The sequence below is a fragment of the Rhinatrema bivittatum genome, chromosome 11, assembly GCF_901001135.1.
Source record: "Rhinatrema bivittatum chromosome 11, aRhiBiv1.1, whole genome shotgun sequence".
Classification (NCBI taxonomy): domain Eukaryota; kingdom Metazoa; phylum Chordata; class Amphibia; order Gymnophiona; family Rhinatrematidae; genus Rhinatrema; species Rhinatrema bivittatum.
The window spans coordinates 95,511,961-95,528,957 of NC_042625.1; the positions used below are offsets into that span (position 1 = coordinate 95,511,961).

At 44.3% G+C, this 16,997-nt stretch overlaps 1 protein-coding gene across 1 annotated transcript; it reads right to left on the reverse strand.

Annotated features, from left to right (window-relative positions):
- Positions 1 to 3,028: 3,028 nt before the first annotated feature.
- Positions 3,029 to 15,120, reverse strand: ADPRHL2 (ADP-ribosylhydrolase like 2). The gene is made up of 6 exons (XM_029571374.1): positions 14,900 to 15,120; positions 14,697 to 14,793; positions 11,426 to 11,633; positions 11,116 to 11,300; positions 6,564 to 6,664; positions 3,029 to 3,955 (listed from the first exon to the last, which is right to left on the reverse strand). Exons 1-6 carry the CDS (start codon positions 15,063 to 15,065, stop codon positions 3,642 to 3,644), a joined length of 1,071 nt encoding a protein of 356 aa, XP_029427234.1. The 5' UTR covers positions 15,066 to 15,120; the 3' UTR covers positions 3,029 to 3,641.
- Between the last annotated feature and the right edge of the window lie 1,877 nt (positions 15,121 to 16,997).

The window sequence follows — 16,997 nt, forward strand, 5'->3', positions numbered from 1 at the left end:
TGATAAGCAGACATAAGGGGAAAAGCACAGGACGGCTTCTACGGCCAAGTGCATAAGGAAATGAAGAAAGCCTGCACGGGGGTAACTTGCTGGTGCAGAGGTCACCACCCTTAACCAATAAACCTTCATAGTATTGATGCAGCTCCATCATTGCTCTCTGCTTCAACAGCAGGAGGAAAAGGGGAATTGGATTCAGACAGCAACGTTTACAGTCTGGGGAACCCATACTCATGGGGGTAACCAGCACAGAGCAGCAGTTACTGCCCTTAACAGAAAGCATGGGATTTCTACCCGTAGCCAATAAGCCTTGATGCTTTTGATGCAATTGCATCATCGCTCTCTGCTTTAAAGTGGTGGGGGGGGGGGGGGAGGGGGGCAAAAGGGTGGAAGGAAAGAGGAATTTGGATTCAGAGCAGCCAACCCAAGCCATGACTTTTTTTTTTCAGTCTGGGGTACTGATGTGCAGACATTAAGGAAAAAACACAGGACAGCCAAGGCCATAAGCAAGGCACATCCTGCAGCACCGACTGATCCATGGGGTAACCTGCACAGCGCGGCAGGTGCGACCATGGGAGGCTTGCTGGGCAGACTGGATGGACCATCGGTCCTTTTCTGCCGTCATTTACTTCAGTTGAGGAAGGGAAGTGGCCTCTGTTCAGTACTTGCAGCACTTTATAACTTGATGGCTTTGGCTAGGATTTTGTTTCCTTTTCATTATGTCAGCAGGAGACAACTCGGCAACCTTCCTCTTTTCCGTTTTTGAGCTGGTGCGCTTTTCTTTGGGATAGAGGGGAGGGAATAACTTCTCCTCCACATTTTTCAGGTCCTAAGCTATCATTAAAATAAGAGCCAACTCTAAGGTGAGAGGGGCCCTGGGCAGAAGAGGATTTGGCACCCTAGGCAAACCTTCGTCCTGCATCCCCCCAACCTCCCATGTATCCATGGGCAGCTCCAGCACCGTGCTCCCTTCTTTGGCAGCATTAGCTTTCCCCTATCTGGGCCTCGTTCTGGTGGGATTTTGCTGCCCTCAAAATGTTGGCATTCTGGGCGACTGCCTCGTTTGCCTGATGGAAGAACCAGCCCTGGGCAGACGGGTTGTCAGGATACCTGCAATGAATATGGCTGAGATTTGAATGCACTTCTCTATTGCATGCACCCCGCCACTAACGCCTTGTTACGCTGCTGCTCACCCTTCCTTAAAGCCAGCACTAATTAAGACTGAAGATTTCCTTGGCTTTTGGGTAATTTGGTCATCGTTTATTGAAACATCCTCCTTGTCGGTCTGTTAAACTCTTTATAAAAATAAAATAAAAAACCTCGAAGTGACCCTGCTGCAGTTTCTCACTGTATCATTGTATTGTAGAAATCTCTGAAAAACAGAAGCAGGTTATGTGAGTTTTGGGGGGTGGGGGATCTAGAATATTTACCATTTTCTTAAGTGATATCCGATTTCAAACCTTTGATGAACACATACGCAGGGCCATCTACATAGGTAAAAAAGGACATAAGAAGAAAATAAAACAGTTTCTCAAGTCATTGAGGTGCTTGAAAGCGTGATTTCTTGAACGCAGAACAGCTGCTCACAGGACATCCAGCTGTTGGGGAAGAGGAAGAATCTGGAGGTGAATTAGCGGTGCCCTCTAGTGGCTGCATGGGAGCCTTGCACACATCCCACTTAGGCTTTCCCCTGCCAAGTTACAGACACATTTGGTCGGCCCGTTCTCCATGCAGGTCCACAGAACCGGTCTGATCTCAGGCGTAGACCATGGAAACACAGTTTTACCAGGGAGTCCCATTAGAAAGACACAAGGGGAAACCATGCAGGTTCATTTCTCGTGAGATTTCTCTCTCATTGTCTCAGGAAGGGTAAGAGAGCCTGGGCTTTTGTGCCTCCATAATCAGAGCAGGGCAATGCCCTGGATGCGAGCGTTTCCAGTAATTATTCAATGGGTATCCTGTATTTTATACCATCAGATAATAACTATGTACCGATTAGGCTAACCTCCTATCACAAAATGACCTTTCGTAAGGTCCTGCCATCAGCTTTAGCAGCATGCTCTAGCCTCGTGTCACGTTGCCAGCACTGCATTATCAGGACATCGCTTCACCATCTTACCTCCCCTGTATTAGCAAGTGTCGAAATCTGAGATTTGTGGCTACAAGCTCGGGCAATTAAGATTCAAATGCAGTTCTAAGTAATAAAGTTCCAACAATATAAAACTAGTCTTGGGGTTTTAGTTTCTGCAAAAACAGAAAGAAATCCCTTGCAAGAAGTCTAACTTGTTTGCCTTGGAAAGGGGTTGGGGGAGGTGAGTGACAGGTTTATGTATTTGCCCACCCATAACTCCTAATAACGACAGCTTGCACGGTGGAGCTGTCCAGGCATCGCTGCCAGCTTAGGAGATTATTTACTACGGCTTCCTAGAGTCCCGCTCCACTCCCACCTACAGCGTGAGGGCCCCGGGGAGGGTTCAGCCCATCGACTTCCTGTGATTAATGGGGGCTGATGCGCCCTTTCCCTCGGCAGCAGGGAAACCACAGGCCAGGGCGGCGAAGCAGCAGTGTTTAATTTGGATTCATCCCCACAAGCAGCTGAAAGTGAGGAAGAGGGCTCCTGCTTTGTGAGAGCAGTGATAATGCTGTGCACAGCTGCTCTGATTGATGGGATGGGCCCCGCGCTCAGAAAGGATTCATTCAGCACACGGAGATGGCCTCATCCAGACTGACACCCTCGCAGACATCGAGGAAGTTTTAGCGCGATCCAGAAACTGAAACGTGTCTTGCATTTTTATCCACAGCAAAGCTATAGGAAGGTAAACATAAAAATATTGTTGTACTGCTTCATTTCTAAAGTATAGTGCAAGGTTCAGGAAGACACAACCCCAAGAGAGAGAAAAGGAAGGCTCTGATGTGCAGACAACGGGATGCGTCTGCCTCTCTCTGTGAACTAACGGGTTTAGTTACTGTAGATAACGACATTGTCCACTTCCCAAGCCGAACTCTGGCCTCTAAAATGGAATCACACATATGAGATACAAATTGACAACTTTATTAAGAAAAAGGTACTTTTATTTTAAATGTACTCAGAGAAATGGTTACTTTCTATGCTTGCTGTGAAACAGCAGCAACTTTGTCCCACAGTTGAATGTCCATTCATGTAACAGTGGCCAGAATACTGCTTTCCTACAAGCTGGGGTGCTCCTAACACAGCAGCCCTCCAGCCAGAAATCAAGCCAGCTGGGTTTATGCTGCTCGAAGCCTGTGAATTCCATTGTAGGCAAATACAGCTCATGCATATTCACCACTGTGGATAACCTCAAAACCAGACTGAGAAGCATTCCTCTTAGTGCCGTTTACTACAAGGTTGTGTCGCTATAGGAAATGCCCTGAAAAGAAAATACTCAAGCACACTACAGCCACCTGCAAGGCCTGTATCCTCATGGGAAAGCTGTCATCACCCCTCCCCCACTGAGCAAAAATAGCAAAATCTCACTCGCCAGAGCAAGGGGGATAACCAGCCTAGCAGAAGCCCCCGACCCTGTGGCTGCGTTGAACAAACTCTTCCAATGAAGCAAAGAAAAGGGAAGGCTGTTGCCCCAGTACGGAGGCCTCTGGCTATAGTGCTACAGGCGTCAGCTGTATCACAGCGCAGCAGCTGTGCTCTCAAGTCGTTTGCAGTATAACTCGTACAGGCGCTCAGCTGCGGCTTCTGTTTCAGAAAAGGCCTCACAGCTCTGCTTCCAGCTGAGTGGGACCTGCTCCTCTCCGTAGTAAGCACCTGCAATGGCCCCTGCCATGGTGGCAATGGTATCTGTGTCACCACCCAGAGAGATGCAGTAAATGATCGTCCTCTGCAGCTTGTTGTAATGTGCTGGGATGTCGGGGTCCGGCTCCATGCAGCGAAGGAACGAGTAGATAGCCGTGGGCACAGACTGCAGGGCGGCAATTCCGTTTCCTGGGAAAGAAAGTGCTCACTGTAAGTTAGGGTGGTCAAGGGCTGTCCCAAAAGAACACAACTGAATCCTAGAATTAACCTTCAGATCCAGCAGCTCCTGGCAACATTTCTGCAGTGTGGGCTGAGGAAAGCAGAGTGGTCTCCTTGACCCCGAGCAAATCACTCTCTGACCCTTGCACAGTTCCTCCCTGGCTTGGGATTAGGTAGTGCTACAGAGAGACGACCCTAGCTTTACCTCTCAAGAGTAAATAACATCTGTTCTTGCAGTCCTGCAGCTTCTATTACTCATCCTCAATTCAGATCAATTTCCTCTCTAGGAGCTAAGTTCCAAGTGGAAAGGTCTTGGGTTCTCTTGCCATAGGGCATGGACAACAAACCCACACCTAGATACATCAAAATGCTATAAATATAGCGGAAATAGCACAGGTGCATTACCGACAGACAATGTTTGCATTGCAAATGCCAGGTCGAGAGAGGGGGAGAGCTAGATAGAGAGAACATTGTACAAATCAACTCCTCTTACCTTTCATCACCCCAAATGACAGAAAAAAAACCTTCAATGTCGTCAACTTTGCTGTTCGTACCTCTGGGTTATGTAAAACTGCCCCCATAAAACCTACCCCACCCCCCAAACCTCATCCTGAATTAAAAGTGCCCCCTCTTCCAGTGGTATAAATAGTAAAATTGCAACAAAAAATGTGCAGCATATATTATACTGGACAATAATATATCAACAAAAAACAATTATTTATTTTGCATTTGCACACTGGAATTGTGCAAGAAATTTAAAATATATTTTACAATATTGTGAGAACGACAGAGCCCTGACACGGCCGTGTTTCGCCTCCAGCTGCGTCAGGGGGACCGGAGTTTATCAAACTTGTTTGTTTTATAAATGATTATTTTAACTATTGAGAAATCCGCTGGACCAGCTTCCAAAGTAGCTTGAAGAAAAAGAAACGTGTATAAAAAATATATATTTCTCAATGTTTAAGTTGGCTCATGGCTCAAAACTCGAATGTGCTGGGAACATCGCAGCTGAGGTTAAATGAAGGTCTCCGAAGAGGCTGAAAACCCTCCCGCGGGTGTCGGAAGGATTGCGAGAACAGTACATCGCGGTGAAGTTCACACTCCATTGGATTGCCGAATCGGCCCGGTTCTAAACTTGCTTTGGAAGTAACAAATACACCTTTTCAGCCCGGAAGGTTCCGGATAGTACACAACAATCACAGAAGAAAAGCTTTGGGAAATCACGAACAAAAATTTTTCTGTTCTCGCAATCCTTCCGCCACCCGCGGGAGGTTTTTCAGCCTCTTCGGAGACCTTCATTTAACCTCAGCCGCGATGTTCCCAGCACATTCCAGTTTTGAGCCATGAGCCAACAAACGTTGAGAAATATATATTTTTTTTTTATACATTTTTTTTTTTCTTCAAGCTACTTTGGAAGCTGGTCCAGCGGATTTCTCAATAGTTAAAATAATCATTTATAAAACAAACAAGTTTGATAAACTTCGGTCCCCCTGACGCAGCTGGAGGCGAAACACGGCCGTGTCGGGGCTCTGTCGTTCTCACAATATTGTAAAATATATTTTAAATTTCTTGCACAATTCCAGTGTGCAAATGCAAAATAAATAATTGTTTTTTGTTGATATATTCTTGTCCAGTATAATATATGCCGCACATTTTTTGTTGCAATTTTACTATGTGTGTGTGCTGTTATCTCCGCCTTTTCTCTGTGTATAAATAGTAAACTTACATATTGGTCTCTACTGAGTTTCTTTCCCCCTCCCCAAACTGGCATTTGTGATAAAAACCTTTTTAGTGGGTAACAGCTCGCGCAGGCACAATGCACAGAAAAAAGCTGTAGTTATTTCCAGCATTAAAACCTGTGTTGCTGGGTGCTACTCTGTTGCATTTGATCTTAGGAGCCGCTCATTACCATTAACTCCGCCCAAACTCATCCCACTTGCATAGCAAATATAACATTTGCATACTAACTCGGGTTGTGGAATTTACAGTGCGCATTACGGCATCATCGCATGCGTAACGATAAATGACCCAGCCAGGTGGTAAAAGTAACTGATGGGAAATGTGTTTAGGACCTTAGAGTTGACAGGGAAAGGAGAAGAAAACCCAGCAAAGTCAGTGCTTGGAATGAGAATAAGAGCAGGATTATTCTGACATGAAGGGGAATGATCTGAAAGTCTTAAAAAAAACAAAAAACAAACAGCTGCTTTAATATGAAGACTGTGTACTCAAAGGCCCTCACTCCTTCTCACCAAATTTCCAATTGGTTTGGGTGAAGCCAATCTGCAAAAAAAAAACCTCTCAGGTCATTCACAAGAATGTCTGGGCACAAAAAAAAATCTACAAATATATCAGAATTCAATTCACTTTAAAATTTAAAAAATCTCTCCCCATTACAATGAAGTGGCCTGCTTCTCCCACAACAAACAGCGAATTATTCAGCGGTGGGAAGTGGAGGAGGGTATGAGCACGGGAGGGGAAGTGGAAGCACAAAGCTTTATATTAAAGGGGTGCACACAGCTCCCTGAACACCGGGTTTCTGCACAAAGCAGCACCGAGAAAACTTTTAAAGAGATCTCACCTAATTCAGCAATTACATCCTGCTTGGCGACTGAGTCCCTGTGTAGGAACTCCTTGATCTTCTGGAGACGGTAGGAGAATGGAAACTGCACTAAATCCAGCCTGGTGATGAGAAACAGAGAGAACTCAGCATTCTGGGTATTCAGGGAGAGAGAAGAGGCCATGTGACTAGAAAAATTAATCCTAACATACATTTGCCAAGTTCCTACTAAAGTGATTTTTTAATTAAACACCACCATGATGCTGCTGCGTTTAATTTGGTTTGTGCATGTGTCGGCACTGCCTCAAGTGCTCCTAGTCTGTATACGTTGCAACGTCATTCATTTAGAACGGTTTTCTGCTTATTCAGACTCTCAGCTCTTCAGAATAAGATGGAGGAAGTGAATGACTGTAAACATTATCTTAAGAAACCAGATACAATCCAAAGAGAAAAATATACAAAACTCCTTTATGCCTTGCAAAAAGATCCAAAAATAGTTGAGGGAGGCAAGATAGGGATCATAATTAGATGACCAATAAACAGGAAAAGTAATTAAGAGTTAAGGAAATGGAGGAGAAGCTTCAGCTTCAGAAAAAAAAAATAAGCAGCTGCTTTATAGACAAAAAAAAAGAATAGGAATCTCCCAGTGTTTATAGCTCATCCGGCACGGTTAGAAACAGTTTCCTGTGAATCTGCACAAGGCAGGCAACATTAGGAAGCATTCTGGTATGAAGGGGCAAAAACTTATCCTCTTTGTGCTGAAAGTAGATTAAGAGTGAGATCTTGACCAGGAGAAAAAACAATTCAACTGCTAAAGAAACCCCATCAGGAGAGAAGGAAAATTGGTTTATACCTGCTAATTGTTGTTCCTGGAACACCACAGATCAACTGGTTTTGCATCCCTACCAGCAGATGGAGACAGAAGAAAAGCTTTCCAGAGCCTGTAGTGCCACCTGCACTCCTCTGTATGACCAGTCCCTAAGCCACAATACGTAAATTTCTAACTATTTGTCACTTCTACAATAGCAGGGGATAGTTAAACCCTAGAACCGGGCCAAGTGTTCAACAAGGACTTTGAAAATACAACCGAACCACTAACATAAGAGCATGGATTATCCAAATTTCCAATATTCAACACTATCAAATTCCCCGGAACGAGCAGAGAAAGAGAGTAAAATTTATAATGCAATTCAAAAACTCTATTGAAAGGATAATCGAGAAACCTGTGCCATTCTTCAGAGTTATTCAAGAATAAAAAACAGATTGCGCGGATTCTCAAACTTCTCTCCATCACTGGGCGGATCTGTGGTACTACAGGAACGAAAATTAGCAGGTAAGAACCAATTTTCCTTTCCCTGTAGGTACCCGGATTAGCCCAGACTCCTGGGATGCGAGAGTCCCGCTCGAAGAACACTTTCACCAAAGCTGTCAATGTCCGGAACCAGGACATCCAATCGGTAGTGCCTAGCAAAAGTTTGTAAAGACTTCCAAATAGCCGCCCTGCAAATCTCTTGCGATGACACCAGTTGGCATTCTGGACGACCATGACAGATATATGTGGACGCGACAGCCTCCTTCAACCACTGTGCAATCATGGTCTTCGACGTTTTCTGACCCTTTTTCACACTACTCCATGGCACAAAGAGGTGATCTGACAATCCGAGACTGTTAGTGGCCTCCAGATACTGCAACAAGGCCCTTCTGACATCCAACTGTCAATTCTTTTGCGTGAGGCACACCAACCTCCAAATTTGTAAAGGCCGGAAGCTCCACTGACTGACTTAAGACGGAACCATCCTCAGAGACACCTCGGAATCCAAAATCCACAAAAAGGGTTCTCTACATGACAGAGCTTGAAGCTCAGACACCCTTCTGGCTGAACAAATCGCCACAAAAAAAAACAACAAAAAAACCCACCTTCAAAGTCCAATGGCTCTTTAGAGGCTCAAATGGCACCAAATTAAGGCTCCAAGGAGGTGCACACCCGAACAGGGGGACGCAGATGCTTCGCCCCTCAGAGGAAATGTACCACATCCAGAGGTGCAGCTAGGGCTATTCCATGAACCTTGCCTCGCAAGCAGCCCAGGGCAGACACCTGCAATCCTGAAGGGAGCTAAAGGACAAACCTTTCGACAGAATCTGCGCCACCGAAGCTCACAGAGGATCAACCCCCTGCTCCGTTCACCAAGCCTCAAAAACTCTCCGAACCCTGACATATGCCAAGGAAGTAGAAGTCTTACGAGCATGCAACAGAATAGAAAGAACATCCTCAGGATGTCCGTTCCTTCTTAATTGCTTCCTTTCAAAAGCTAAGTGCTAGACAAAAGCGATCTATCTGCTTGATCTGAAAATAGAGGGCCCTGTCGTAGAAGCTTTGGCAGATGGCCCAGTCTCAAGGGGCTGTCCACTGCTAGAATGACCAAATCTGCAAACCAAGACCTTCGTGGCCACTCCGGAGTGGACCTCTATTCTCCTCACAACCTTGCCTACCAGGAGCCATGGTGGAAATGCTGTGTGGCCAAGGAAGAACCAGGGCATCGACCCCTTCCGCTCCGTGCTCTCTTCTCTGGCTGAAGAAGCACAGCGCCTTGGTATTCCTCCGAGATGCCATAAGATCCCAATGAGGAATGCCCCAAGAATTTAGGGTCAGTGCCTCCTCCGAGGGATCCCATTCTCCCGGGTCCAAACGTTGCTGGCTGAGAAGTTCTGCTTGCACGTAGCCATCACCCGCAACAAAAAAACTCAGCCCCCAAAGGGAAGAATAAAATCAGCACCTTCCTGTGCTGGTCTTCTCCAGTGAGCCATCGGGAGGAACAGGGACAGAGGGAACTAGACCACGGGTTTCAACTCCCACAAAGTCCAGGTCGAAACATACAGGGCTATCAATCCCATTTACTCCTACTCCACTGAGGGGATGGACCTCTCGGGTCCTAGCATTCCCGGGAGAAAATCCAACTTTCAGACTACAGGTACTTAAAGCCTCTACCATCTGCTGGAGACAGAGAAACACATACTGAGGGACTGCATGTGGCAAACTGCCCAAGCACTGCAGGCTCAGTAAAGCTTTTCTTCTATCTCTGCATCTGCTGGTAGGTAGGCAAAGCCCTTATTATAGAAAAATAGAAATGACGGCAGAAGAAGACCAACAGCCCATCCAGCCTGCCCAGCAAGCTTTCACACTTTTTTCCTCATACTTATCTGTTACACTTGGCCCTTAGTAACCTTTTTGTTTCCGTTTCCCTTCCCCCCTCCATTAATGTAGAGAGCAGTGTTGGAACTGCATCTGAGTGAAATATCTAGCTTAATTAGATAGGGGTAGTAACCACCGCAATAAGCAAGCTACATCCATGCTTGTTTACCCAGACTATGTAATTCAGTCCTTGTTGGTTGTTGTCTGTATATAGATCCACTTTTCTTCATCCCCCCTGCCATTGAAGCAGAGAGCTATGCTGGATATGCATTGAAAGTGAAGTATCAGGCTTATTTGGTTTGGAGTAGTATCCGCTGTAACAAGCATGCAACTCCCTGCTTTTTTGTGAATGGAAAAAAATTTTTTCCCACATTACCTCTTGCCGTTGAAGCTTAGAGCAATATTGGAGTCGCATTAACTGTGTATGTTTATTGAATAAGGGTATTATCTCCTGTAGTAGCCGTCATTCCCGTGAGCCACCCAGTCTTCATACACATCCTCTAGACTTTATGGATCCACAATGTTTATCCCCCGCCCCTTTGAAGTCCTTCACAGTTCTGGTCTTCACCACTTCCTCCGGAAGGGCATTCCAGGCATCCACCACCCTTCTCCGTGAAGAAATACTTCCTGATATTGGTTCTGAATCTTCCTCCCTGGAACTTCAAATCGTGACCCCTGGTTCTGCTGATATTTTCTGACAGAAAAGGTTTGTCGTTATCTTTGGATCATTAAAACCTTTCAAGTATCTGAAAGTCTGTTTCATATCACCTCTGCTCCTCCTTTCCTCCAGGGTGTACATATTTAGATTCTGGAGGAAAGGAGGAGCAGAGGTGATATGAAACAGACTTTCAGATACTTGAAAGGTGCTCCTACATCTGAGACAGAAGGACTAATGCTCTTGTTCTCATCCTATTCCACCATTCAGGTGACTAGCTGCCCCTAGGAAACTTAAGCACGGTTACTGTCTTCTGCTGCGACACCAGCACATGCCTTAAATAAAATAACGGCGGAATAGATCAAGCAGCAAAAGAGATTTTACTTTGGTAAAATTAACCTCAAATTCTTATTCTCAAGCCAATATTCTGCCAGCTGCTTCCAAGGCCACATTGTCTTTCCTTCAAGAGTCTCACACATTCCATAAAGCAGAGCTCTTCCCTTCCACCACTGTTACTCTATTAAAAAAAAGTGTCTTATTTTGTCCTGTCTCAAAAGCTGGGTTTGATGGATCTTGGTCTGATCCAACACAGCATTGCTTATATACTCAGAAGAAGAAAAAGCAGAACACTATGCTCACCAACTGTTAGCTAAGGCTACAAGAAAACCTAAAAGTGCCCTCAAAAGGTCATGCCAGTGCAGAGTGAGGCTCATTCTTATGCCACTTACCTTCGGGCATCGTCAAGTGACTTCTTGTTCCCTTCTACTTCTTTCATATGGCCAATGAGCAGATCCAGGTATTCACCCCAATCCAGCTGCCCTTGCATGGCATAGTGTACAGCCAGAGCCTGCAGGATAGCACCATTGTACCCCAGCGAGCAGTTGTGTGTCAGCTTGGCACTTTTCTCAGCAAACTGTCAGGAAAGGAAATAAGAACAGGGAAACAGTATCATGATGCTGCAATCTGACAAATGATTTTAACTTTGAATATTTCTATTTTCCTGACCTCATATGGAACTGCACATCCCTGTGAACTGACCTTTTTCATTTCAGAGATGTCAGGATATGCCAACGGGATCCCCACAACTCTCATCGCTGCTCCATTGCCATAGGAACCTTTGCCATCAAACTGCTCTTTCGCTGGCTGAAAAACATCACTGCACTCGGTCGAAAGAAGCTTTTTAAAGACAGAGACGACTCCCAATCCATACCCCCGGTCTGGGTCTTTGTTATAATCTTCAGCAAACCTTTAGCAGCAATTAGAAAAAAAAAAGATATTAAAATTCAAGATCCTTTTCAAACAAAATAGGAAGCTAGAACATAAGAAATTGCCATACTGGGTCAGACCAAGGGTCCATCAAGCCCAGCATCCTGTTTCCAACAGAGGCCAAGCCAGGCCACAAGAATTTGAGGCCTGCCACTACAGGCAATCAAAACAAGATATTGGCAAAACTGGTTCCCTTTGTTTGTCCATTAGTCCCTGCCTACTGTGCTCGATCTGCTTCCTCCCTTTCTTGCCCTGTTACTAAAGTTCCTTTCAAAAAATTCAGACTTTGCTCCAACATCATTAGAACACTCCAGATTATGCTTTGTTACCCAGAACAGGAAGCACTGGACAGCACCCAAAAAGTGTTGCAAATTCCAGTAAGCCCAGAATATTTTATCATCACAATGTATTTAGTTCTTTGGATTTACAATTATAATAGTGATTGCTATACCAACATTATTTTATTTCATTTTAAAATCATTGCCTCGATTGGATATTCATTGTGAATATCCTGAAAATCTGGCCTCTTTGTGGCTCTCGAGGACCTGAGTTGGCCACCCCTGTCCTACGGCTTTCAAATTCTGATACTGTGCTTTCTGATGATATTTGCAAAAGACGTTTGGCTGGACTTCATAAAAAAAGGCACTAAGATCGCCCCATAAGAAACGATGTCCTATGTCTTATAAACTGAAAGGTGCCTATATTGTATGTATAATCCTTGGTCCAGGCAGAGTCCAATCTGATATATTTTTTTAAATATTTTATAATGTAGTTTAAAGTGAACAAACTTTTAGCTTATTAATAATGAAAGCAAACTAACAAATTTATCTTAAGGCTCCAGTAGAGAAATGGGCTTAGTAAATGTCCTTTGAAATCTACAATATATATATTGTAGATTTCAAAGGACATTTACTAAGCCCATTTCTCTACTGGAGCCATATATATATATATATATATATATATATATATATATATATATATATATACACACATACACACATTATATACCCATACACACATACATACATTGTATATATACATATATACACACACACACATTATATATACACACACATACATACATTATATATATATACACACACACACATACATTATATATATACATATATATATATATACACACACACAATATATATATATATACACACACACAATATATATATATATACACACACATACATTATATATATATATATATACACACACATACATTATATACACATACATACATACATTGTATATATACATATATATACATACATTGTATATATACATATACATACATACATTGTATATATACATACATACATTGTATATATATACATACATACATTGTATATATACATATACACATACATACATTATATATATACATATATACATATACACATACACACATTATATATATATACACACATACACACATTATATACACATACACACATACACACATTATATACACATACACACATTATATACACATACACACATACACACATTATATATATATACACATACATACATAATATATATATACACATACACACATAATATATATATACACATACACACATTATATATATACACACATACACACATTATATATATACACACATACATACATTATATATATATATACACACATACATACATTATATATATATATACACACATACATACATTATATATATATATACACACATACATACATTATATATATTATATATATATATATACACATACATACATTATATATATATATATATATACACATATATACAGACACCCACACACACACACATATACCTGGAGCAAATTATAAAAATCGGCAAACATTGCTACTTATACATGGACAGAAGAAAAATTAGAAATGCTTCTTGCATATTGTGCAAACTAGGAAATATTGTAAAAGAATAGGTCTGTGAAAAAAAATCCTCAAATACGAATTTATAAGTTTGCTGAGAAATCAGGACATAGTTTTAAATGAACAGCACTCATTCCCACAATTTTTTTTTTTCAACACACTGGACTGCTGATGTCATGCACCATTTTAAAGAGACTTTCATGGAAGATGTGATGTCAATGAAAAACTTGTTTGACTTAAATAATGAGTAAAATCTGAAAAGAAGTAGTCAATCAAAATCACAATAAATGTCATTCAATTTTTTTCATTAAGTCCAACTGAAGCCACTGTGTTGAAATAAACCCTGTGGGAGAGGATGCACAGGGTGCACAGGGATTTTTTGCATTGTGGGATAATGGCTAATGGCTTCATCTACATGGCATTTACAGGTGATGAGCGCTATTAGCTATGCCTTTGTTTGGACGTGTGTTTTGGATGTGTGGATCCCCTTATTGCATTGGGGGGGAGGGAGTGTTAGGGATGTGCATCCAACCACTTGTTAAGCTGGGCATACTTTATTACATCGACCTGTTAGGATGCACAATTTTCAAAAGCATTTTAGCTGCATTAATCATGTTTGAACACTGTTATCCCTTGATGCAGCTAAAATTCCATGCGTAAACCAGTAAAGGATAGCAGAAAAAGACGAAAGTGGTCAGTCCAAGGAATTCTTATGTATGCAACCCACACCACGCCACCTCTCTCATGTAACTTACTCTCCATATCAGCCCCAAGAATGCTGGCCTTCAGCACCTCTGCTAGCGGCCACTGCTTCTTACAAATCATCCTACGGAACCCCCAGGCCCCCTTCTCTGTATATATCATCCCCCTGCCACCGAACTGAGTGCTGAAAACTTCTGGCCTACTTCGAGGCAGCCTTCCTGAGGAGGAAAATGATGAACTTGGCCCGCATTTTCAACTCTAGTCGTGTTAATTTCCACAAATAAAGAACCCGCGGCAAGTTTCAAAGCAAAAATAGGCAAATGTTTTACCTCGGAAAACTGGCAAGAGAGTTTCCGAGAGTCAGCCTGTAACAGCGAGCAAGGAGCAAATAAGAAAGCCACGGACACCAGGGGGAGGGGACCCCCCACCCCCAGCCCACCCCCAGCTCGCCCTCACCTCTTGGCCATGTCCACTTCATCAAACTCGGGGGTGGAGAGGAGGGACTGCACCAGCCCCCGGGTCATGGCGGTGTCATCGGTGTAAGGCAGGAACCCTGCGGGGGAAGAGAGGAAAGGCCCGGGGCCTTCTGTCATTCACCCGGGAGGAGGAAAGCCGCTATCCGCCCGTCCCACCCCTCTCCCGGCCGCCCCGACCCTCACCCGACTCCCGCTGCGCCTCTCGCCCCTCCACGGAGCTCAGGAAGCGAGTAACCCGCGCCGCCGTCACCGGCTGGTGACCCTCGAACTCGGACCCCAGGCAGTCCCCGAGCAGGGCCCCCAGCAGCGCCCCGCGGAAGCGGGAAAGACTGCGCGCGGCGGGCACCATCTCTCCCCGGCTTCCGGACCTGGCCCCTTGGCGCCGCTTCCGGGAGAGCGAGGCCGGGACGGAGCGCCACCCTGAGGGAGGCAGGAAAACAGCGCCATCCCGCGGCCGGCGGGCAGTGCGCAGCGCCACCCCGAGGCGGGAGGTGGAGCCAAGGCTGAGCCGGGACGGAGCTCCACCACTAGGCGGGAGACCAGAGCATAGCGCCACCCTGTGGCTGGAGGCCGGGACCGCCGCTCCAGCTCTGGCTGGCCACTGGATTTAAACGTAAAGCGCCAGTATCTTCTCGGGTCCATAACATGGGATATCCCCTCTCCTCTGAACGCTCATTCTGCACGGCCTTCTCATGCTGTTATTAAAGGCACAGCACTTGTGTATGGATTGTTATCCACCAAGATCTGTGGATTGGTTGAGTATGAATAATTTTAAATAAATAGATACAATGGTCCCGTCCATCCCCACTGAGCTAGGGGAGGAAAGGTTGAGAGAAATCCTTGTGGAGGGAGAGCAGGCATGACATAGAAGGGGAGAAAGAAAGTGGGGGTGCAGGGATTCAGTGAGGGACTTTGGAATGGATGGGAGAATGGGGGAGAGCAGGGACTCAAGAGACTGAGTAAGGATTGGGGGGGGGGGGATTGTAGGGGCTTGAGGGGCTATAATTGGGGGAGTATGAGAAGTGACTGAGATGTGAAACGTGTAAGAGGGGGAGTGCAGAGGTGGTGTGAAGGGCCTGGAGGGCTAGTGTGAGGTGAGACATTTGAAAGGGATAGACTGAGTGCGAGGCAAGGGTCCATCAAGCCCAGCATCCTGTTTCCAACAGTGGCCAATCCAGGCCATAAGAACCTGGCAAGTACCCAAAAACTAAGTCTATTCCATGTTACGGTTGCTAGTAATAGCAGTGGCTATTTTCTAAGTCAACTTAATAGCAGGTAATGAACTTCTCCTCCAAGAACTTATCCAATCCTTTTTTAAACACAGCTACACTAACTGCACTAACCACATCCTCTGGCAACAAATTCCAGAGTTTAATTGTGCGTTGAGTGAAAAAGAACTTTCTCCGATTAGTTTTAAATGTCCAAGGGAAGACTGGAAAGGGGATGAGAAGCAGTGAAAAGGGATGAATCTGTGAAGGAGCTGAGAGGGTGGACATGAAACTAAGGAGACAGCGAAAGGGAGGTTGTGTAGAGGGTATGAGACAGAAGAAAAGGGCTGGAAGCAAGGAAGGAGCTGAGACATGTGAGGGATGAAAAGCAGTGGAATGCAGATGCTGGGTGAGTACCAAGGGTGGAAACAGGGAATAGGGAATAAGAGGCTGGGGAAGGTGTAAAAGAGATGGATTAGAAAGGAGGTGAGAGAAGGAGATGGAAAGATGGTAGGTAGGGGAGATTGAGGACTGGAGTGTGAGAGAGGGGGAGAAGGAAAGGTGACATCAGAGAGGATTGAGAAACAGAAGAGAGAGAAATGCAGCAAAGCATTGAAAGAGAAAGATCAATGGCAGATTCATGGAGGGGAGGATGTGAAGAAGAAATGGTAAATGGACAGGAGACTGGAAAAATATTCAGAAGAAGACAGATGGAGGACCAACACAATTAGAAAAATAAAATGCCCGGATTACAGAGCTAGAAAATGCTTAATTTCAGGTTATGACAACTTTGGGAATGTTCATCATATATTTTTGCATTTTGCTCAGTACAAGGGGAAATGTATTTCTCTTTCTCTGGTGTTACACTCTATACAGTGTGGCTTCCTGGCATTTCCAGTTCAGATTTTGTTCACATATTTCCATTTCTAGTCGGATCATTTATTTTGTATTTGGTGAGAGTTATAAATTATCATGTAAGGATTCTCAGAAGCAGGTGTTATCTCCCCTCACAATTTGCTTTAGTGCAGCCTGGGCTGGGGACATCCATGCACCAGGCCTCCTTCAGGAACCCT

Bases quoted from the DNA above. Each gene is read 5' to 3' on its own strand.
- ADPRHL2 (XM_029571374.1), bottom strand. From the start codon at position 15,065: ATGGTGCCCGCCGCGCGCAGTCTTTCCCGCTTCCGCGGGGCGCTGCTG. The intron at 11,301-11,425 runs GTCAGTTCACAG...CTTTCCTGACAG, and splicing joins ACATCTCTGAAATGAAAAAG to TTTGCTGAGAAAAGTGCCAA. The intron at 3,956-6,563 runs GTGAGATCTCTT...TTTCTTTCCCAG, and splicing joins GGATGTAATTGCTGAATTAG to GAAACGGAATTGCCGCCCTG.